The sequence below is a fragment of the Ascaphus truei genome, chromosome 4 (assembly GCF_040206685.1).
Source record: "Ascaphus truei isolate aAscTru1 chromosome 4, aAscTru1.hap1, whole genome shotgun sequence".
NCBI lineage: Eukaryota > Metazoa > Chordata > Amphibia > Anura > Ascaphidae > Ascaphus > Ascaphus truei.
In genome coordinates, this window is record NC_134486.1 from 214,747,285 (window position 1) to 214,769,929 (window position 22,645).

Consider the following 22,645-nt stretch of genomic DNA (forward strand, 5'->3'; position numbering starts at 1 on the left):
TCAACCCAGTTATTTGGTGTATATTATATCTTGTCATAAGTTACCGTGACAGGGATAATAGGGGTCAAGAAGTTCACCGACTCCACAGTGCCAGAGGACTCCCTCTCACTGATCCCCCACTCCCTGGGCTCCTTTTGGCTGAGGATCTCATAACTCCCACCCTTCCCTGCAGGAGTTCATTTCCTCAGCCTTAGATTGCGCACCCTCCCTCCCCCCCGCTTTGGTGTTTTTACAGGGAGGTGCATGGTACCCTGAACTTTAGACTCTGGAGTAGACTTAAGGGGCAGCTGGTGGTGTTTGGGTGAAGGTAGTGGCTCCCTGTGTGACCTTGGGGACCACTGAGGCATGTAGTGCATTCACCACTTCCTCCACTGCCACCTGGCCAGATGAGATATCGCAGAGGTCTGCAGCAATTATGGGAGGGTTCTCCTCAGCGAGCACCCCATTCGGATAGTCCAACCTGGCAGGTGCCTCCTGCAGAGAGCCAATCTGAGACTCCCCATAGAGAGGGCCCACCTTAGACGCCTCCCTGATATAATTTGGGGCGCTCACTACAACACCCTACCTCATACTCGCTTCCCCCACTCCATTCACCATACCCCCAATCACCCACTTAATCGCACTTCCAGAGTCATCCATGGTGGTCAGCCCAATTTCATCCCCCTCCTCCATTGGCACCAGTTGGGTATTGCCCAGGTGTGCCATCTGAAGGTGACACAGCTGGAGGCGAATCTTGGCTGACCAAAGTCCCAGAGGACAGCTGCATTCAGTGTGGTAGATCCACCGAAACACAAGTTACCGGGGACCATCTTCCAATTAAGAAAAGTAGTGGAAGGCACCACAACATTCATGTCATGGAGCAGGGCCTCATGCTGTATAACACTCTGGCTCCTCAAACCTGAAATCTGCTGTACCTCCCTATCCCTTGCCGCTACTTCCAGATCCCCTAACCCTACGGCCACAGCCCTTAAGGGATCTGGGGTGAGATCTGGCCCACGCTGGCTGATCTTATCCAGTGGACCGGACAAGACCACCCTGTGCAGAACAGATGTCTTGTTCTGCTTTTGAGTCTTTAGAGGGTGAACATAATTATGTTCACCCTCCTCGTCCTTAGCCATCCTCGTATTGGTCTTAAAACTTCCTCTTCCTGGGAAGCAATTCCCAGGAGAGGTGCTACTGTCCGCCCAGCAGGAGTTTCCTCACACTCACCTGCACCCTGTACTGTGCTTACATTGGGGCAGTAAGGTGTGCTTGGTGGGAGACAGCAACAGAGGGTGGCTGTACCATTGTGACCTTTTTTTCCTCCCCGCTTTTTGGGGACTGTTGCAGGGTACATGCAACTACACACGTGGGTTCTTTGGATAAGGCTTATTTATTTTAGCCTTAAAGCATACAGCACACCAAAAACAAATAGCTTCTCATCAGCAAACAAAAGAAAAATTGCTTTTTCTTCAGCAGACAAAACAAAATAGCTTCTTTTTAGCAGACAGAGCAAAATAGTTTCTCTTTAGCAGCAAGAGCAAAAATAAGGCAGTAACTCTTTTGTATGCAGGAGACAGGCAGTTCATCACACAACTAATTGTCATGAGCTTCCCAGCTGAAGTTAACCTCGTCACTGCTGCACTGCAGACTAAACATATGTCTGCCAGGCATATAGCTCGTGGCTTTTATTTACCCTGTCATAAGGACAATTTCAGAAGTCGCTGCCAAAGCAGGGGCAGCAACCTCTCCTACAGCCTCAGGGGAGACCTTAGCCCTCGAAGTTCCTGCCATGGTGGTATCTGCAAAACAGGTTGTTTTGGCAGAGGAGGAGTGGGTGAAAGAGCTCCCCAGCTCCTTCCACAGATAGTACACCTTGTATATGATGCCCTCATAGGGGACGCCAAAGTACCTGTCACGGTTGTGCTCGCCACAAACCTGGGTCAGACCGCGTGGCTGAGGTGGGGTTGTAAAAGCACCGACTGATCCGGATTGCGCAGTTCGTAGTCTTACGTAGCAGAATCAGGATAGGAGAAGACAGCATCGTCGTTGTACAAGCCAGGGTCAGGACAGGAGACGTCAGGATAAACATTGTCCAAGCAGGAGTTCGGCAACAGGTAGTCAGGAAAGCCCCGCTTCAGCTTAGGAGCGCGGGGGTGGCCTCTGCGCGTGTGGCACCCATGGTACTGGTCTCAGGAGGTGGAAGACAGACCAGATTTACACACCGCCTAGCTGCCCGGGTAAACCAGTGCTACAGCGCAAGAGTCCTGAGCGGGCTAGGGAATCCTCCGTTTCAGCGCAGGAACCAGGACACGGCCTCTCTAGATTAGGGAAAGAGTAGGCCCCAGGAACCTGAAGAAACACAGGGAAACCTCCGCTAGTGCAGGAAAGCAGGAAACTGAAGACGTAGGGGATACCTTTGCTTCAGTGCAGGAAACCAGGAAGCTGAAGACGTAGGGGATACCTTTGCTTCAGTGCAGGAAACTGAAGACGTAGGGGATACCTTTGCTTCAGCATAGGAGAACGGAAGCTGAAGGACGCAGGGGAAACCTCCGTATCAGCATAGGAGAAGGAAGCTGAAGGACGCAGGGGAGACCTCCGTATCAGCATAGGAGAACAAGCGAGGGCTTGTGGCAGAACAGTAAGTGACATCCGGAAAGGACTATGCTCGGCGGGGAGCATTGTGGGAAAGCAGTACTTAAAGGCCAGCGGGCCAATCCCTGGAGGGGGGTGTGAAGGTACTGCTCCAATAAGTGAATACAAGGCTGGATTGCAGTGATAGATTGCACAGCTGCAGTAGATACCAGAGGGAGTGTGTGGCAGTATTGCTTTGTTGAGTGAATCCAGGCTGCAGTAATATCAGGTGAAGAGTTCCAGAACTGCACCGGTCTGCAAGGTAAGGCAACCAGTAAAACGCGGAGCGTATTCCTTACAGTACCCTGCCTAAAAAGAGCATGTGTGTGACAGTGAGGGGGCAATCAGGCTCTTAACAAAAAAAAAAAAGGTCAATACATGTTTTGGTTACCTCTGATTCGGAGAATAAGGGTTCAGGAGTGTCAGCTCTTGAGCCCAGTAACTGTATATGCATAACATGTAAAATGTAGCAATAAAGAATGTTTATGTTTTTACATTTCCAAGCATGCCAGCGAGCAGGGATTGCCAAGGCATGAGTTCCAAGGGGAGGTTTGTGGAGGAATTGTTGTCAGAATGTGCCTAGGTAGTTAGGGTCCAGACTTGTCGGTTCCCCTAAAAATGTACCCGGGAATCATGCATGATTCTCGGATACATGTAAGCACATGGTCACAGCAATATATCCCCTTGAAAAAGCTTGCGCGACTTACCGCTAGGGTTCCCTGCTTCAGCACAGCCCATAGAGGTAAATGAGGCAAAGGGATGAAAAGTATCCCTGTAACTACAAGGGTCCCTAAGTTAAGGGGGATACCCCAGTTAATTCCCAGAACTTATATAGGGGTACATGGGTGCTCCAACCATAAATATAAGGTTGTGAGGGGACTCTCAGCATCCAGTCTAAGTCCCATAGATAGTGTGTGGAGAATAAAGGCAAATAGAAATAAAAGTACAGCTTTCTATTCCCCATACCCAGAGACTTGGACTTTATTAAAAGTATATTTTATTAATACTGTGTTTAATACTGTAATGGTGCTGTATGTACTGTATATGAGCTGGGACTTTCAAAAATAGAGGCCCACCAAGACTGTCAGGGCTACCAAGTTTTTGCCAGTAAGTCTAGTGGACATCGAAGTTCAAAGTAGCCAGAGATGCTAAAAAGGTGAGAAAGCCACTTTGGCAGGACGGAAAGGTTCAAGTACCCAAGTCCTGGCAACAATGGTAGTCATCCTGGCTGCCATCTGCTCGCCCAAACCTTGAGGAACCTTACCCAGCGGGTGGCATCTGAATAGACAGGGAAGGAGTTAGCAAACTGGCACATGTCCCTTGGCAGATTCAGATTCCCCGGATTTCTATACCGGCTTCACTCTGATTGGCTGTAGTATTTTGTGAATGGGACTCCAAATGCTATAAGAAATTCCAGAGCCAATCAGATTTGAGATTTCTAGTGGTAGAAGTGGGCGGGCTTTTCAAAGTTGCTTCTGTGCGAATAGCAAAGCAACCGGTTTCGTTTTGAAGCTGAAACGTCTGCCTGCCAGAGACCAAGTTCTCAGAATTGATCGTAGCAGTCGTAGCTGGGATTGCAAGCCGATTTTAGTTCCAGGGACTAACACCCGGTCAAGAAAAATCCAAGTTTTCCGGAGAGAAGGGAGCGGTGGCGTGTGGAACTTCACGCCGATTTGGGAACCAGGAGATTCGGGGCTGTCCCGGTCAGGGTAAAACTCTTATGTTCCCTGCACCTTGAAAATTCTAGTTTTAGACCCCCCCGGCAAGTGTGCTTTTTGTCTGTATTTTGTGTTACATTGTATGCATGCCTATTTATGCGGATAAATTTATTTCACTTACATGTTTTGCTCAATGAACGATCCTGGTAAAAAGGTGTACAATAAACCTGGTCTCCCGTGACAATGTGCCTCAGCATCCTATCCCTGCACCCCAACAGTATTTTTGTTATGGGAAACTTGATGTCTCCCAGGGCTTGCAGGGGAATGAGGCAGTCTGGGAAGAAGATATACTGAAACACAGCTTTAGCGCTCCAAGATGGACTTTCCTACAGTGGTGCACTTTTGTCAATACGGTACCGATATGTTGGAAAGTCCAGTATCCTGCCACCCTGAAGACTAAACACCCCCTGTATAAGGTTCTGGAGTACAGTGGAGAGCGCTGAGTCCAGAGCCCTTTACAGGAGGCGTTTTGTCCCTAGAAGGCTCCCTTACATTGGGGGAGCGCCAGAGAGCCCGCTGACGTCACGGATAGACAAACACGGAAACAGAGGGTACACGTCGTTGCCAGGACATCCCAGGGCAGGATAGATATAACCTTCTCACACCGGGAACATCCACTCTGCAGGATAAACAGCAATGGAGCTGTGATGGCCTGAACGGTCACATTGCGCGATTTTAAGAGGGAATTCCTATGATTTCTACATACAGTGTTTACCATACTGAAGACAGCTTTTAGTCACAAGCTAAGTTCCATCATTAATTTCACCACCACACGAGTGCATTCTACTGTGTAACTGGGCACTAAATATCTAAAGGCTTTAGTCAATTAGGAGTGATCATCCTATATAGACTCACCCTTTATCTAATAATCCGAGGTATTCCAGGGATCACACACACTGGGGATCTAGTCTGATTATTATACTGAACTAGCTGATATACCCGGCGTTGCCCGGGCGTGGAAGGGCAGGGGGCATAGCATGGAAGGGCGGGGGGGGCAAAGGGGCAGGGAGGGCAAGGGGCATGGAAGGGCGGGGAGGGCAAAGGGGCAGGGAGGGCAAGGGGCGTGGAAGGGCGGGGAGGGCAAAAGGGCAAAGGGGCAGGGAGGGCAAGGGGCGTGGAAGGGCGGGGAGGGCAAGGGGCGTGGAAGGGCAGGGAGGGCAAGGGGCGTGGAAGGGCGGGGAGGGCAAAGGGGCAGGGAGGGCAAGGGGCGTGGAAGGGCGGGGAGGGCAAAGGGGCAGGGAGGGCAAGGGGCGTGGAAGGGTGGGGAGGGCAAAGGGCAGGGAGGGCAAGAGGGGGCAGGGGGGGCAAGAGGGGGCAGGGGGGCAAGAGGGGGCAGGGGGGGCAAGAGGGGGCAGGGGGGGCAAGAGGCAGGGAGGGAGGGGGGCAAGAGGCCAAAGGGCAGGGAGGCAAAGGGCAGGGAGGCAAAGGGCAGGGAGGGCAAAGGGCAGGGAGGGCAAAGGGCAGGGAGGGCAAAGGGCAGGGAGGGCAAAGGGCAGGGAGGGCAAAGGGCAGGGAGGGCAAAGGGCAGGGAGGGCAAAGGGCAGGGGGAGGGAGGGCAGGGGGCAAAGGCAGGGGGCAAAGGGCAGGGGGCAAAGGGGTCAAAGGGCAGGGGGAGGGAGGGCAGGGGGCAAAGGGCAGGGGGAGGGAGGGAGGGCAGGGTGCAAAGGGCATTGGGAGGGAGGGCAGGGGGGCAAAGGGCATTGGGAGGGAGGGCAGGGGGGGCAAAGGGCAGGGGGAGGGAGAGCCGCTCATTACACTTTGCTCATTTTACTCAACCTCTCTGCAGCTGCTGATACTGTGGACCACCCTCTTCACATTATCCACACCCTTGCGATCTGTAACAGAACTTTATCCTGGATTTTATCTTGGGTTTCCCATTGTACTGTGCATCTAATCTCCTAATCTTCTGTTGATCTGTCTGTGGGATGGATGGGTTATATTAAACAAACTAGGACAAACATCTGCAGTGCGGCAGACTCCACAGTGGACCAAAATGTTAGTCGTTATGTATGTCCAATACAACGCTTTCTTGAGCACCTTTATACAGTGACAAGTCTTCATCAAACGTGGCTTTGAATGAAGTATTTCTATATTTTTGTGACTCATGCCTTTTCCTTTGTTTGATGTGGGCCTACTATAGCTATCTATGCCAGGGAAAGTCCCACCCAATAGTGAGAGTTTGTAGGTTGCTGCTGAATGAAATGCTTGGTCATTGGTTTGCTACGACCCTATCAAATCTTTTTTAATCATTGGAAGGGAAACATTTGTGATGTACTAGTGGACTTTTTTCTAAGTTGATCAGCCAACCATGTTCCTTCAGCAGTTGTGAGGTGCTGAAGTAAATAAATATATAAATATTGTCTTTGGCCTTTAAGATGTGGTCCAGATAACGGAATATGGATTCCTTTCCGACTTCTGCTATCAAGGTTATCAGGACCTTCGTGAAACTGAGAAGTTGTGGCCGCAAAAAGATTGTTTTGACCCACCATTAATCTTGTGTATTTTTAGTGTGTTCTTGCTACAGTATAAGTACAGTATATGGAAAGAAGCACTGTTAGTGGTCAGAGGCCACAATAGTCCCTTTTATTGCACTCTAAGTCGTATAACGGTATTCTCTAAATAATTAAGAATATTCATGTTTGATTATCAAGCTAGGGTCTAGGTATATCTACTTTACCTTTAGGGTACAGCTACCCTAGGCAGCTTTCTAGTCATCTACGCTTTGGTGATTTTACGCCGTTTTTGTGTTTGTCAATTCACTGTATATATTCTCAAATTTTTCGGCAATATTTGCTTCAGATATACTTAATAACATGTTATCGTTTTCTTTTAAACATGATATGGTATGCTCCGTTTACTTCACTTGGTTCTACCTAATGAACCTTAGACGGTGCTCAACCAATTCTGGGGATATTTATATCTCATTACCTACATTTGCCTCCCTAATTTTGACTTAGAGTGCAATAAAAGGGACTATTGTGGCCTCTGCCCACTACCAATGCTTCTTTATATGTATAATTTCCCTTGCACCTAGTTATTTTATTATATTTGCGTCTTATGGTTTGAGCAGTGTATCTCCATATAGTAGTGCTATAGGTATATGGAGAAAGAAGTCCTTTAGAACTATCAACACCCCAGATCCAAGGGGGTGTGGCCATAGGGTCAGGAAGTAGCAGCAGGGGAAAGGGAGATACCCCAGGTTTCAGGTTTGGGGGGCCAGAGTGCTATACAGCATGAGGCCCTGCCCCTGCACATGGATGTTGAGGTGCCTTCCACAACTCTATTGCAGCAATCAGTAAATTGAGGGATTCCATCCGGAACGCTGAGGAACGGGTTGACTCATTTTAGAGCCAATACCGCTCCGAAGGTACCATCTCATTTGGACCAAGAATATTGAATAAATTCTGTATCCTCATTACATGGTATCAGCCTTATAGATATATAACTTTATGAGATACCGCTCACCACTATTATAGATAATATATACATAGAATATTCAGTTACAGCTGGTGCAAAGGGATGGTAATGACAGAAAACATAAGGGAAATAAAGAGGTTTTCCCAAAAAAAGATCCCCAATTACTGCACAACAAAGCTGAACACAATAAGTCAGGGTTCAGATACCCACTAGAAATGTAAAAAAATGGGCTGTAAGGGGTACCCTGACTTATCAGTCTTATAGCCCTGTTGAACAGCTCTCACTTTGTTTAAGGCATGAGCTGCTTTTATGTTTCTTTGAATCTTTGATGGGGTACAAAAAAAAAAAAAAATACTGTACATATCTGAGTTTTTCCTGAATTAGTGGAAATAATCTGTGTCAATTATACCGAGGACACATGAGCTCAATCCATTAGATTCCGGTCTTCAGAAACTATTGAAGTCTTCCTCCCACAGTTGTTGGATGGGGTCTCCTCATCTCATGCATATCTATACGAGGTTCCATGTCCCTTTGGGGGGGGGAGGGGGAGGGAGGTCTACTCTGTCCTCTCCATGCTGGAGATCTTGAATGAATTCATGATCTATAGCAGGCCTGCACAAATCCAGTCCTCGAGAGCCGCAAACTGGCCAGGTTTTCAGGATATCCCTACTTCAGCACAGCTGACTCAATTAGTGGCTCAGTCATACTGAGCCACTAATTGAGCCGGCTGTGCTCAAGTAGGGATATCCTGAAAACCTGGCCTGTTTGCGGCCCTTGAGGACTGGAGTTGTGCAGGCCTGGTCTATAGTATTTTAGGTCTCTGAAGGCCATTCTCTAATTTTTGGCAAGATCTCGCAAATCTGATTCCTTTTCTTTCTTGGGGTAAAAAATAGAAAATGATAGTAAACTGAATACATTTACTTCTCCTGTACTCCACTAATGGCAGTGACTACTAATTGGTATTAGCTCCAAGCTCAACATAGGTAGGACAGGGACCCGTTATATAAAAGCCCCTTCATTTCCCTGCAGAGGTAGTCTTCGGATTCTCCCATAGCTATAAAAACATAACTGATAAGTTAATTACAAGGAGGGTATGATGTAGCCTCTGCCATTAGTGGAGTAAAGGAAAAGAAAATTACTGAAAGCTGCATATATTTTCATAGAAAAAACCCAAATCTATTGACATCATCAGAAATCAAGAGGGCGACAGACCTATATTGCAATATGATCACTGGACGTAGTGCACTTGTAATCAAGAAGCATGGCCCTGTCAGTGGCAAGAAGAGCGCTGTTTGACTTGCAAAAATAACATCTCTACCCTACGAAGGGGAATTTCTCTTTGGGAGAAACCAGACCCCATAATAGCCAAGGTATCAGGGGGAAAGTGCCTTTTTTTCCACTGGATAGAAGAAAACAGAAATTCTTTATGTCTCAGCAAGACAGAATGCCTTAGACCCGGGCCATAGAGGGGTGAGGAGAGCGGATGCGCGCTAACGCTGAGGCTCGCCTGCTTAAGTCAGTGCGATTGGTTGGAGGCGGGGCAGTGACGTCGCTGGGCCAATCGCCCGCGACGCACTGACGTCAACGACATCACGGCGCCGTGACGTTGACGCTGCTTAAGGCTGATTGGATGTTTTCAGCCGACAGCGCGCTGAAAAACAGCTTGGCGCTCGGCTGAAAACTCCAAAGCCTCAGCACGCCTGCGGACGCTCGCGTGAACCCCCTCTCATGGCATCCTCATTGAGGATGCAGGGGCTCAGCGCGGAGCGTCCGCACGGCTCAGTGCGGCTTGTCCTTCTATGGACGCAGCCTTAGAGAGAAGCAAAATCCTACTGTCCGGAAGGCCCTTGGCTCAACAATAAATATCAAGTGGGGGCACAGTAGACATTTGTGGTCCAAAGGGAGGAATTGTCTAGAGACGCAAGTTCGCATTAAACAAGCCCTGCAGTTTGTGGTCGGATGAAGACTACCTCAATTCGCTACTGTATGCACACCCCATAAAAGGACAACTGAAATGTGGTGTACAAGTGCTTCAGTAGAATCTTTTATGGAGATCCTGAAAAACAATTTCCTCAGAGAAGCAAAAGCAATTAACAATGTAATTCAAGAAGTCAAGCCTGAGGATTGGTTATTTTCAATGGATTAAAAGGGTGCATTCCTGCACATACTGTGCCAAGTGCGCAAGAGCACCAAAAATATATTTGTGATTTGCAGTAAATTGAAAGCATTAACACAGCGGTGCGCAAACTGGGGGCGCAAGATTATATAGGGGGGGCGCAGGCTGCGTGCGGGGAAGCCTGGGGGGCGGGCATAGCTGTGCAGGGGCGGCCAAGCAACTCACAAGCTCCCTGCTGCTGTCTGTGTGGTCTGCCTGCAGCGGGGCCTTTCCTGCATACAGACAGCCCCTCCTCCTGTCTCAGTTTTCAGCCGACATGGGGGACTGCAGTGAAAGTAAGGCCTCGTTCAGGGTGCTGTTCAGGGTGCTGGCTTCGGAGGGAGGGCGTGCTGCCGTGAGAAACAAAGTATTCAATTTGAATACTGGTTGTCAGGGTATCAGCCGCCCTGTCTCCGAGGCCAGGAGTTGAAGCTGACTACAGTTTCAATAAACGAAAATTTAGTTTTTTGGAGCTGCAGCAGCGTCACAGGGACCTAGGCAGCCAATGAAATCATTCTTCAGAATGATTTCATGACTGCAACCTCGATACTTACCCTGCTGTGTGTAACCCCTCCCCAACGCTGAAAAGTCTGCTGGGGAATAAACACAGATCGCCCAGCAAACTGCAGCACTGCCTCCCTCCCGCCCTCCCTCCGAGTCCTGCAGCTGGCACCCTGAACGAGGCTCAAGTGTGGAGGGGGGAAGGAGGGGGGAAGGAGGGGGGAAGGAGGGGGGAAGGAGGGGGGAAGGAGGGGGGAAGGAGGGGGGAAGGAGGGGGGAAGGAGGGGGGAAGGAGGGGGGAAGGAGGGGGGAAGGAGGGGGGAAGGAGGGGGGAAGGGAGGGGGGAGGGAGGGGGGAAGGAGAGAGACACTGGGGGGGTGGGGAAGGTGAGACACGGGGGGGGGGAAGGAGAGACACTGGGGGGGGGGGGGAAGGCGAGAGACACTGGGGAGGGGGGAAGGCGAGAGACACTGGGGGAGGGGGGAAGGCGAGAGACACTGGGGGAGGGGGGAAGGCGAGAGACACTGGGGGAGGGGGGAAGGCGAGAGACACTGGGGGAGGGGGGAAGGCGAGAGACACTGGGGGAGGGGGGAAGGCGAGAGACACTGGGGGAGGGGGGAAGGCGAGAGACACTGGGGGAGGGGGGAAGGCGAGAGACACTGGGGGGGGGGGGAAGGCGAGAGACACTGGGGGGGGGGGGGGAAGGCGAGAGACACGGGGGGGGGGGAAGGCGAGAGACACGGGGGGGGAAGGCGAGAGACACGGGGGGGGGGGAAGGCGAGAGACACGGGGGGGGGGAAGGCGAGAGACACAGGGGGGGAAGGCGAGAGACACGGGGGGGGGGGAAGGCGAGAGACACACGGGGGGGGGAAGGCGAGAGACACACGGGGGGGGGAAGGCGAGAGACACTGGGGGGGGGAAGGCGAGAGACACTGGGGGGGGGAAGGCGAGAGACACTGGGGGGGGGAAGGCGAGAGACACTGGGGGGGGGGAAGGCGAGAGACACTGGGGGGGGAAGGCGAGAGACACTGGGGGGGGAAGGCGAGAGACACTGGGGGGGGAAGGCGAGAGACACTGGGGGGGGAAGGCGAGAGACACTGGGGGGGAAGGCGAGAGACACTGGGGGGGGGGGAAGGCGAGAGACACTGGGGGGGGAAGGCGAGAGACACTGGGGGGGGGGGAAGGCGAGAGACACTGGGGGGGGGGGGAAGGCGAGAGACACTGGGGGGGGGAAGGCGAGAGACACTGGGGGGGGGGAAGGCGAGAGACACTGGGGGGGGGGAAGGCGAGAGACACTGGGGGGGGGGAAGGCGAGAGACACTGGGGGGGGGGAAGGCGAGAGACACTGGGGGGGGGGAAGGCGAGAGACACTGGGGGGGGGGAAGGCGAGAGACACTGGGGGGGGGAAGGCGAGAGACACTGGGGGGGGGGGAAGGCGAGAGACACTGGGGGGGGGAAGGCGAGAGACACTGGGGGGGGAAGGCGAGAGACACTGGGGGGGGAAGGCGAGAGACACTGGGGGGGGAAGGCGAGAGACACTGGGGGGGGGGGGAAGCCGAGAGACACTGGGGGGGAGGGAAGCCGAGAGACACTGGGGGGGGGGAAGCCGAGAGACACTGGGGGGGGGGGGAAGCCGAGAGACACTGGGGGGGGGGGGGAAGCCGAGAGACACTGGGGGGGGGGGGGAAGGTGAGAGTGACACTAGGGGGGGGGGAAGGTGAGAGTGACACTGGGGGGGGGGAAGCCGAGAGACACTGGGGGGGGGGAAGCCGAGAGACACTGGGGGGGGGGGAAGGCGAGAGACACTGGGGGGGGGGGGGGAAGGCGAGAGACACTGGGGGGGGGAAGGCGAGAGACACTGGGGGGGAAGGTGAGAGTGACACGGGGGGGAAGGTGAGAGTGACACGGGGGGGAAGGTGAGAGTGACACGGGGGGGAAGGTGAGAGTGACACGGGGGGGAAGGTGAGAGTGACACGGGGGGGAAGGTGAGAGTGACACGGGGGGGAAGGTGAGAGTGACACGGGGGGGAAGGTGAGAGTGACACGGGGGGGAAGGTGAGAGTGACACGGGGGGGAAGGTGAGAGTGACACGGGGGGGAAGGTGAGAGTGACACGGGGGGGAAGGTGAGAGTGACACGGGGGGGAAGGTGAGAGTGACACGGGGGGGGGAAGGTGAGAGTGACACTGGGGGGGGGGGGGAAGGTGAGAGTGACACTGGGGGGGGGGGAAGGTGAGAGTGACACTGGGGGGGGGGAAGGTGAGAGTGACACTGGGGGGGGGGGAAGGTGAGAGTGACACTGGGGGGGGGGAGGTGAGAGTGACACTGGGGGGGGAGGTGAGAGTGACACTGGGGGGGGAAGGTGAGAGTGACACTGGGGGGGGAAGGTGAGAGTGACACGGGGGGGAGGTGAGAGTGACACGGGGGAGGGAGGTGAGTGACACTGGGGGGGGGGAAGGTGAGAGTGACACTAGGGGGGGAAGGAGAGTGACACGGGGGTGAGGGGGAAGGTGAGAGTGACACGGGGGGGTGAAGGTGAGAGTGACACTAGTGGGGGGAAGGTGAGAGTGACACTGGGGGGGGGGAAGGTGAGTGACACTGGGGGGGGGAAGGTGAGTGACACTGGGGGGGGGGGGAAGGTGAGAGTGACACTGGGGGGGGGAAGGTGAGAGTGACACTGGGGGGGGAAGGTGAGAGTGACACTGGGGGGGGGAAGGTGAGTGTGACACTGGGGGGGGGAAGGTGAGAGTGACACTGGGGGGGGGAAGGTGAGAGTGACACTGGGGGGGGAAGGTGAGAGTGACACTGGGGGGGGAAGGTGAGAGTGACACTGGGGGGGGGAAGGTGAGAGTAACACTGGGGGGGGGAAGGTGTGAGAGACACTGGGTGGGGAAGGTGTGAGAGAGACACTGGGGGGGGAATGTGTGAGAGATACACTTGGTGGCGGAGGGATGAAGGTCAGGCAGAGATGGCAGAATTGAGGGGCTTGGGAGGATGAGTTTTGGGGGGGCTGAGGGCTCTTCTTTGGGTCCGAGAGGTCACTTCGGAGTATTGATCAGCAGGGGAGATTCATTCACCTCGAGTTTGGTTATGGGGGTCCCTGATCCCTGGGCAACATTTAAAATGGGAATAAATAAATAATACATAAAACTGGTAGGTAGGAATGGATGACACTGGGGAAAGCAAATGGGAGAAGGAAAAAAGGGAGGGGAAAAAAAAAAGGGGGGTGGGAGAGGGAAGGGATGTAGCAAAGAGGTGGATCAATGCCAACTCAAATGGATTGCCTTTGTGCACCAGAAAAAAAACATATTACCAGATGCCAGCAAACAATAAAAGAAACAGTGATCCAATACTACTATACTGCCTGCGCGCACGCCTGCAGCCCAAGCGATTTGTGAACTTGGCTGCAGGAGATTGTAGACGCGTGGCGGACACGTCACAAAGCTGGTTCGTCCTCATTGGCTGAACCAGCTCACGTGTGCTGACATCATGTGATTTTGATTACATCAGGCGGGGGGGCCCGAGAAATTTCATGGATGAAAAGGGGGGCTCGGCCTAAAAAGTTTGCTTACCCCTGCATTAACATACCTCATTCTGTACAGTTTGGCAATCTCTCTCATAATCTTCACCAAGTACAGGCATTTTTCCTCTGTTTTTTTGGACTTTGGGTTCATTAAGTCATTTTTAATAGCTCTCAGCGTCACAGCCCTTATTTTTGCTAGCTGTGCACCGGCATTTGTTCTCTTCAACTACCTCAACAAGGACTGGAAAAATAAATAAAAAGACCTGGAAAGGAGGGGTGTGGCCATTTATAGGACCTCCTACACGTAAAGACATCTGAATGTAACGTTTTACGAGACAATACAGTATAGGGAATTATAGTACAATAAGATCAGACAATAGGAAAAGAAATCCTTGCCCCAGAGAGTTTACAATCTAAGTGGTATGATGGGAGACTTACTGTACAGAGACAGCAGGTGAGGGAATAAGTGCAGTAGATGGCAGTCATTGGTAGGAGTCACTATGAGACAGTAGCCATGAGTCTAGGCTACTGGAGCACTTCATTTAAGAGGCGACATTTAACGTTCATCGTAAAGGTAGAGAGAGAAGGTGCTTGGCAAGGGAGTTCCACAGGTAAGGGGCAGTGAGGGGAAAAAGGTTTGAGGGAAAAGGGTTTAAGGCAAAAGAGCAGTAGGGGTGAAAGGTGTGGAAAGGAGACAGTTATGGGTAGGAAGCAGGTGACAAGCAGGGGCATAGCGAGAGATCAAATCTGATATGTAGGGATGAGTGGATAGCCTTCATGGTAAGGAGAACTACGTGAGTGATTGGAAACTTGATGGGGTGCCAGGAAACGGAAGAAGGAGATTAGCACTGTTTTGGGAAAGTTGTGAGGCAGAGAGACCTGTGTGGATTATTGTAACATACTGCTGACAGTAGAGAATAAGGGCATGCATTTGAGTTTTAGCAGTACAGTAGATTGACAGAGGAAAGGGCGACAAGTTTTAGCAATGCAGTGAACGTGAATGAAGAAAAGGGAGGAGTAAAATCTCACTCCTAGGCAACATGCTTTGGTTGCAGGCTAGATGGTAGAGCCGTTTACAGTGATGAAAAAGGGGATATAGGAGGAGCTCAGTTTTAGCCATATTAAGTTTAAGGCGACAGTGCTATCAATGAGTATATAGCCAAGAGGCAAAATCAGAGAGCTGGGACTGGATTGCAGATGTGATGGTAGGGGTGGATTGATAGATATTATCTACGCAGATAAGGCCAAAAAAGTTGATGAGGTCACCAAGGAATACTGTGTAAAGAGAGGTTGCAGAACAGAGCCCTGAAGTACACAAACAGACAGACACATGTTAGCAACGGAGACTGAAAATGTACGATGAGAGGTATGATGAGAACCAGGATAAAGCTTTGTTGCGGATATCAAGGGAGTTTATAATATGAAGGAGAAGAGGGTGATCAACAGTATTGAAGGCAGCAGAGATCGAGCAGGATTAGGAAGGAAAAATCACCATAGGATTTGGCTTAATGTAGATTATTGGTCACTTCAGTGACCAGTCTTGAGTGAGCTGAGCGAAATCCAGATTGTAAAGGGTCCAGGAGGGCATGAGAATTAATTAATTAATCATTAAAGTTGATCCTACAGGGAGGTGTGAACGGCGATATATCAGCTTAAATGGGCTCCATGTGAATGGATATTCCAGGCAAAAGGTGACACGTGTGCTCATTTGCATGTCATTTCCCAGAATCCCTTGCTACAGTGGGAGCACTGTATGCGAGGTGATAATGGTTGAAAGGCATGGTTGCAGACCTGTCCAAGACATGTGAATGTGCTCACAAGTGATATTCTTTATTGGCCACACACACACACCATTGTGATTACTTAAAGTTAGAACTCAGAGCCTTGACCATTCTTCGTTTCCAATTGCTTTTGCATACCTCCTCAGTTAGGTTTAAGTTAATAAGTTAGCAAACGTTGTATATTCTTTAAATGTGTGGTGCTTTACTGTTCATATTTAAAGTGGGAAAAAAAAAACACTATTTTTTAACACATGACATCCAGCAATACGTGTAGGTAGAGGACTATGGGCTGAAAGATGACTTTTTTGTATGCACGTTTGCCATTAAAATGACGTGTAATGTCATACAGTATATGCATCTCCTAGGCCTCGGCCAGGCTCCCTGCTGGCGTGCTGAGGCCCGCTTTCCCTGGCCTTGCGGTTGCTTATCGCACGCGCTGTCAGCGGGCCGTCAGGGGGCGGGCACATCACTGGTCGGGGGCGGGCCAGTGACATCACGGAGCTGGTTCGCCCTCATTGGGCGAACCGCTCACGTGACCGGCCTGTCGCGCCGGCAAGCAGGGGAATTTTAAATTCCCCTAAGACCTGCGCTTCCGCGCGCTTGCGGAAGCGCAGGTGAGCCCCTACTAAAGCCGCTCTAATTGCGGCTGTAGGGGCTCAGTGCTGAGCGGGAGTGCGCGTCAGCACGCTTCTGCCAGCAAACGCTAAACATGGCCGAGGCCTAAAGCTACTTACATTAGAAGTTTAAAATGTAAATGTATTTTTTTTTTATAGAAAGCAGATGGTATCTGAAGTTGAACCACGTTGAGGGCAGGGAGGGGTGGCGGAATCAGGGGTGCATTCGAAAACAAGCAGCGGAAATTAACATGGTTCAACCTAGGAGACCCCATGCTATACAATATTTTTTTTATTTTTTTTAAGTTAGCTGAGGTGAAACCATGTTTTTAAAATGTTACAAAACTAGTTTTAACTGGGAGAGGGACCATATAAAACAGGATGTAGCTCAAATACATAGCCTAAAATAGTCTACATTGCAATCAGTCTACTTCAACTTTAAAAACAAATAAGACTCACATACCTAATTATAGTTATAAACTGTGTCATGCTAAGGTCCTGGGGAACAAGAAATTTAGTTTTGTCCAGAAGGGGTAGATATTTTTCCCGTTGGTATCTTTCTACAACCACCTGTAAACAAAAAGTATGTATCAAACTCTGACATGAGAACGTTTGGGGGTGGGGGGGGGGAGGGGGAGGGAAGACAACACCATTTACCAAGATACAGGAACACTAGTTTCCCCCCACACACACACAAAAAAAAACACAGACCACACACACACATGTATTTTCTGTAATCATTCAGCTTTTCTGGCAAATCAGAGGTGAAATATCCTTTACAAAATATAGAACGATAGCAATATAAAATAAAAATTGTTAGCATCAAAATCCTCTCAAATTTCTTAATATCAGTTTCAGGTTTGTTCTCTGCTAGACTGTCTACATTTCTCTTCCAGAGGTTGCAAAAAAGCAACAAATATAAACCACGACGTACAATAAGGCTGCAAAACTTCTTAAATTATTTTTGCATTGGATTTTGTTCTAAGAATTATGCATAATAGCATACTGTTTAAGGCATGGAATTAGACACCATTATGCTTAAAAATAAAAAATAAAATTACCGGGACTTTTGTGGGAAACTTTGCCTTTATTCCAATGACTTCTTCTTTTCTGGTGGCTGTGAAATAAAACCAATTTGCTATAGATTAGACCTTGCCCATCTGGGTTTTGAAACATTCTTCTTTGCACCGAACAGTATATAAATTACCCAGACTCTTCCTCTGCTTAAACTGTTTAGATGTAAGGACTTTTTTACGGGACTGCATAATTAGACTCAAACAACTTATTTTGTCTCCAGCAGAGCTCAAGTCTCCACTAAAGTTGTATTCAAAGTGAGCTTGCTCAACAGGTCACCTGATATAGGTAAGGCAATAAAATATCACCTCCCATCCCATCCGTGTGGGAGTGTTTTATTTATTTTTTAAACTCACAAGGTTAATGAAGTCGGCTTGCCAAGCAGATGAAATAAAGAATCTGGCATATTTAATTCAATGGGTAAATGTCTTGGATAAATCTGGGGCTGATAATTTGTGACATGCCGTTACTAAAATAACCCTCTAGGATTAGACAGTTATATTAATATATGTGAGGGTGTGGAGAATATAAATGTCACCTACAGATAATGGTCAATATATTTTTTTCCACCTACAGATAACGCATACTAATTATTTCCATGGAAACATACAGTATTGCAGCTAGCAAGGTCAACATACTGGAACATAAGCCAACTATGGGCCTCATGCAGAGAGCAGCGTTATCGGGAAAAGCGCCATTTTTTGGCAAAATCTGCCTTTAGAAAGGCAGGTAATGGCGAGTTTTGAAACAAGCGCCATTTTTTTTTTATTATTTGAAAATCTCGCCGCGCGGCTGGCGAGAACCTAAATCTCTCCAGTGTTAAAAACGTCCGTATTCAGAAAGGCGCGATCGCCATCTAGCGGCTGTTCGCGCCAACAAAATGGCGCGATTTTCAACATTTACCTCCGACAACAAAAGTTGGCAAGAAGCTGGAGCTCGGCGGCCGGTGGGGGAAAAAAAAAAAAAACGCGATTTTTTTACAACAAGTTTCAACAGCGCGCATATCGCCGGTTGAAACTCTCCATATGCAGACATGATTTTAAATGCAGTTTTATGACCTTTCTGCATATGGAGATTAAATCACGCCAAAAAAGGTACTATTTATTACTATCTCCAATTAATTCCACCTCTGCTCTCTGCATAGGCCTCTATATCTTAAAACGTGGACTGACAGTCTGTTAAGGTGATCTGGAATCGGGTGTGTACAGTATTTAATCCTATGAAGTGGCATTGCAAAGACTCAAAAATCCATTCGGCTATTGCAGGATTCCGCACAACTGCATGGAATATGCAACGTGTTTGATTAATTAACAACAGTCCTTTTTCTTAATGTAGGGTTCATTTAGACAGCACTTATCCTTTTCTGTCCAGAATGTTTAAAGTTATTCACTGAGTAATCATTCACCATTATTAATTCTCACTTTACTCAGTCAGAAGCATCATTACTTCTGCACTGTCAGAGTTCTCTCCTGTTGCATCACACATCTTCATGTCCTGCATTTGCAGTTCTCAATAATCACCTGATGCCATTTAACCTATTTGGTGCTGGAAGGGCTGCCGGTGCATTGCTCTATGATGCTTTGCAGCCTTTTATAAACTGAATTGATGTATTTAATAGCGATGTTTAGCATCTGAAAAATTGCTTCTTAACAGAAAATATGTTTGCATTCAATTACACAAGCTGCATGTGAGGTTAAGATTAGAGTGTTTATGATAGACACTGAAATAATGGAGGCAGCCATTTTTTTTAAACACTAATTAAAAAAAGAATCCATTATATTGATCAATAAATAAATACATATTAAAAGTAATTGCCATACAATAGGCAATTTACACAAATAATTAAAAAAAAAAAAAACCACTTGGGTGTTAACCCGTTGAGTACCGAGTCTCCTAAACCACCGCACTATTGAGTCTGCATATGTCCCATAAAACTTGGAGCTGACACCACTGATAAGTAAGTTATACAGTCATTAGTGAGGAAAGCAGTGAGAATGCAGGCAGTGGGCTGGTCAATCCATAGAGATACAGCGGAGCCTCTTCAAAGAAAAGACCCCACAGTAAATCACAGTGCGGTGCCAAGTAGCCTCACAACTGCCTAAAACATAACTGCATATATTCTTGTGTACTCACGACACCCGTTCTGCACTGTAGCTACAAGAACGCTCCGGTGGCCATCTTTGTTCCTCGTGGTGTCGGCGTGCTCCTATCCGGATATGACGTGTAAGAGGGAGGATCTGGTAACCGCGGTCACAGCACTCCACACAACCAAAGCTTGGAAAATTCAAAAAACTTTATTAAGCTCCACAGTGAGCATACATAGCACCACTCTGACGCGTTTCGTCTATAGAAAGACTTTTTCAAAGAGTGAAGATCCCCACACAGTACCGGATTTTATATAGGAAATGACGTGTACACTAGGCACCTCCCTAATTGGCAAGTGCCTCCCACATCTCAACACAGGGTCAGAGTTGGACGTCATCCTATTAAAGGGACCAAATACATATTACCCACATATATAAAACATAATAGACATACATAAACACCTATTACCAGTAAAAAGCTTGGGATTAAAAACAAAGACATTGTAATGCTCACATAGTACATAATCACATAATATATAATTAATAGAACAACACGAATTACATAATCTGTCATATTAGAATCGGATGATGTGGATCAACCGTCTCCTGATGGATTTATAAAGAAATAGCATATATCCTTATACACAAGGCATAACATATTCAGATCAAATAACAGTATAAATTGAAATGCGATGTGGCAGACATAATATATACACCAAAGCCAAACAAAACTTCCTAGATAGGACTTGTTCACACATAGCAATATTCCATAATTATAAATATACTGGAGTAACACCCCCCACACACACTCCCCCTCCACTCAGGCAGCCAGAAAGTGTTTAAGTTCCCACTCCTGGTTAATGCCAAGTGGGTGGAGAGTGCGCAAGGTGTATATCCAGTACATTTCACGCCGATTAAGTGTACCCTCCCTGTCTCCTCCCCTCGTATGTGGAGGAACATGTTCAAGGGCCATGAATGAAAAATTCTCAATACCACCCCCACTGCACTTAGAGAAATGTCGGGGCACTGGATGTGTAACATCATTCTTTTTTATTAAGCGAACGTGTTCCGCGATGCGTGTTTTTAAAGATCTTTTTGTGCGGCCAACATACCGCATGGAGCACCCGCACTGTAACAAGTAGATAGTGAAGGTGGTATTGCAATTTAAAAATGTTTTTATAACATGGCTCTTTTTGTTATCATCATACTTTATGGTCTTGGTTTTACATGCATACCTGCACATTGAACAGTTTCCACATTGGAAAAAACCTTTGGGTATCCCCCTTATGTTTGTAAATTCTGATTTTGTTTGGAATAAGCTGGGTGAAAGATGTGACGCCAATGTCTGCGCTTTCCGATATGTAAATTTAGGACCATTTTTTACAAATTTTGTTAGATCTTTATCTAAAGATAAAGTAGCCCAATGTTTCATAATTATGTCACGTATATTCCGTGCTTGGCGACTATATGTGGAAATAAACAATGGACATTCCTCACCATATGCTAAAGATGGTTTACTTTTTGGTCTCTTTTGCTTTCTTGAGAGTAATGGTCTATCCATGGACTCAGCTGACTCAAACGCTTCTTGGATATCTATCTGGGTATATCCTCTTTCCAGAAATCCATTTGTCAGTTCCTTCGATTGTACAATAAAACTCTCATCATTTGTGCACAATCTGCGCAATCTCAAAAATTGCGCTTTGGGAATGCTTTTAACCAATGACCGTGGGTGACAGCTCTTGGCAGAGAGCAATGTATTCCTGGAATTTGGTTTGCGGAATATTTGTGATTGAATTGTCATGTCATGATCGATGTAGAGGAGGAGATCTAGGAAACTAATACAATTAATATTCTGTTCATGGACAAATCTGATATTTAAATCATTATTATTTAATGTGTTAACAAAAGAATTCAACGACGATTCATCTCCGTCCCATATCATTATGAGATCGTCGATGTATCGTTTAAAGAATATGATATTAGAACGATAAGTGTTGGTGCTGTGATATATAAACTGTGACTCCCAAAAACCCATAAATAAATTTGCGTATGATGGTGCAAAACTCGTGCCCATTGCAGTGCCTAATAGTTGTAAATAAAATCGTGAATCGAATAAAAAATAGTTGTGAGTGAGTAAAAAAGAGATAGATTCTAAAAGAAAAGTGCAAAGTGAAGTGGATAATTGTGACATATCTAAAAAGTGATTAACCGCTGATAACCCATGTTGGTGCTGTATAATTGAATATAAAGAAACCACATCTAATGTGACCCATCTATAATGTGATTTCCAGACCACGTCCCCTAGATCGATCATGACATCTGCTGAATCTTTAATGTATGATGGTAATTGAAATACCAGTGGTTTGAGATAGCTGTCCACATACCACATATCGCGGTATGTGGACAGCTATCTCAAACCACTGGTATTTCAATTACCATCATACATTAAAGATTCAGCAGATGTCATGATCGATCTAGGGGACGTGGTCTGGAAATCACATTATAGATGGGTCACATTAGATGTGGTTTCTTTATATTCAATTATACAGCACCAACATGGGTTATCAGCGGTTAATCACTTTTTAGATATGTCACAATTATCCACTTCACTTTGCACTTTTCTTTTAGAATCTATCTCTTTTTTACTCACTCACAACTATTTTTTATTCGATTCACGATTTTATTTACAACTATTAGGCACTGCAATGGGCACGAGTTTTGCACCATCATACGCAAATTTATTTATGGGTTTTTGGGAGTCACAGTTTATATATCACAGCACCAACACTTATCGTTCTAATATCATATTCTTTAAACGATACATCGACGATCTCATAATGATATGGGACGGAGATGAATCGTCGTTGAATTCTTTTGTTAACACATTAAATAATAATGATTTAAATATCAGATTTGTCCATGAACAGAATATTAATTGTATTAGTTTCCTAGATCTCCTCCTCTACATCGATCATGACATGACAATTCAATCACAAATATTCCGCAAACCAAATTCCAGGAATACATTGCTCTCTGCCAAGAGCTGTCACCCACGGTCATTGGTTAAAAGCATTCCCAAAGCGCAATTTTTGAGATTGCGCAGATTGTGCACAAATGATGAGAGTTTTATTGTACAATCGAAGGAACTGACAAATAGATTTCTGGAAA

General features: G+C 47.9%; 1 protein-coding gene across 1 annotated transcript in view; it reads right to left on the bottom strand.

Moving 5' to 3' along the window:
• The window catches only part of MAP1LC3C (microtubule associated protein 1 light chain 3 gamma), a 58,727-nt gene extending 41,074 nt beyond the window's left edge, over positions 1–17,653 (bottom strand). Inside the window, exons 1-3 of the mRNA XM_075594779.1 lie at positions 17,527–17,653; positions 17,381–17,436; positions 16,783–16,889 (exon numbers count right to left, since the gene is read on the bottom strand). Coding sequence (XP_075450894.1) covers positions 16,783–16,889; positions 17,381–17,436; positions 17,527–17,584 — 221 coding nt within the window. The 5' untranslated portion in view covers positions 17,585–17,653. The remainder of the gene's footprint in view (positions 1–16,782; positions 16,890–17,380; positions 17,437–17,526) is intronic.
• Between the last annotated feature and the right edge of the window lie 4,992 nt (positions 17,654–22,645).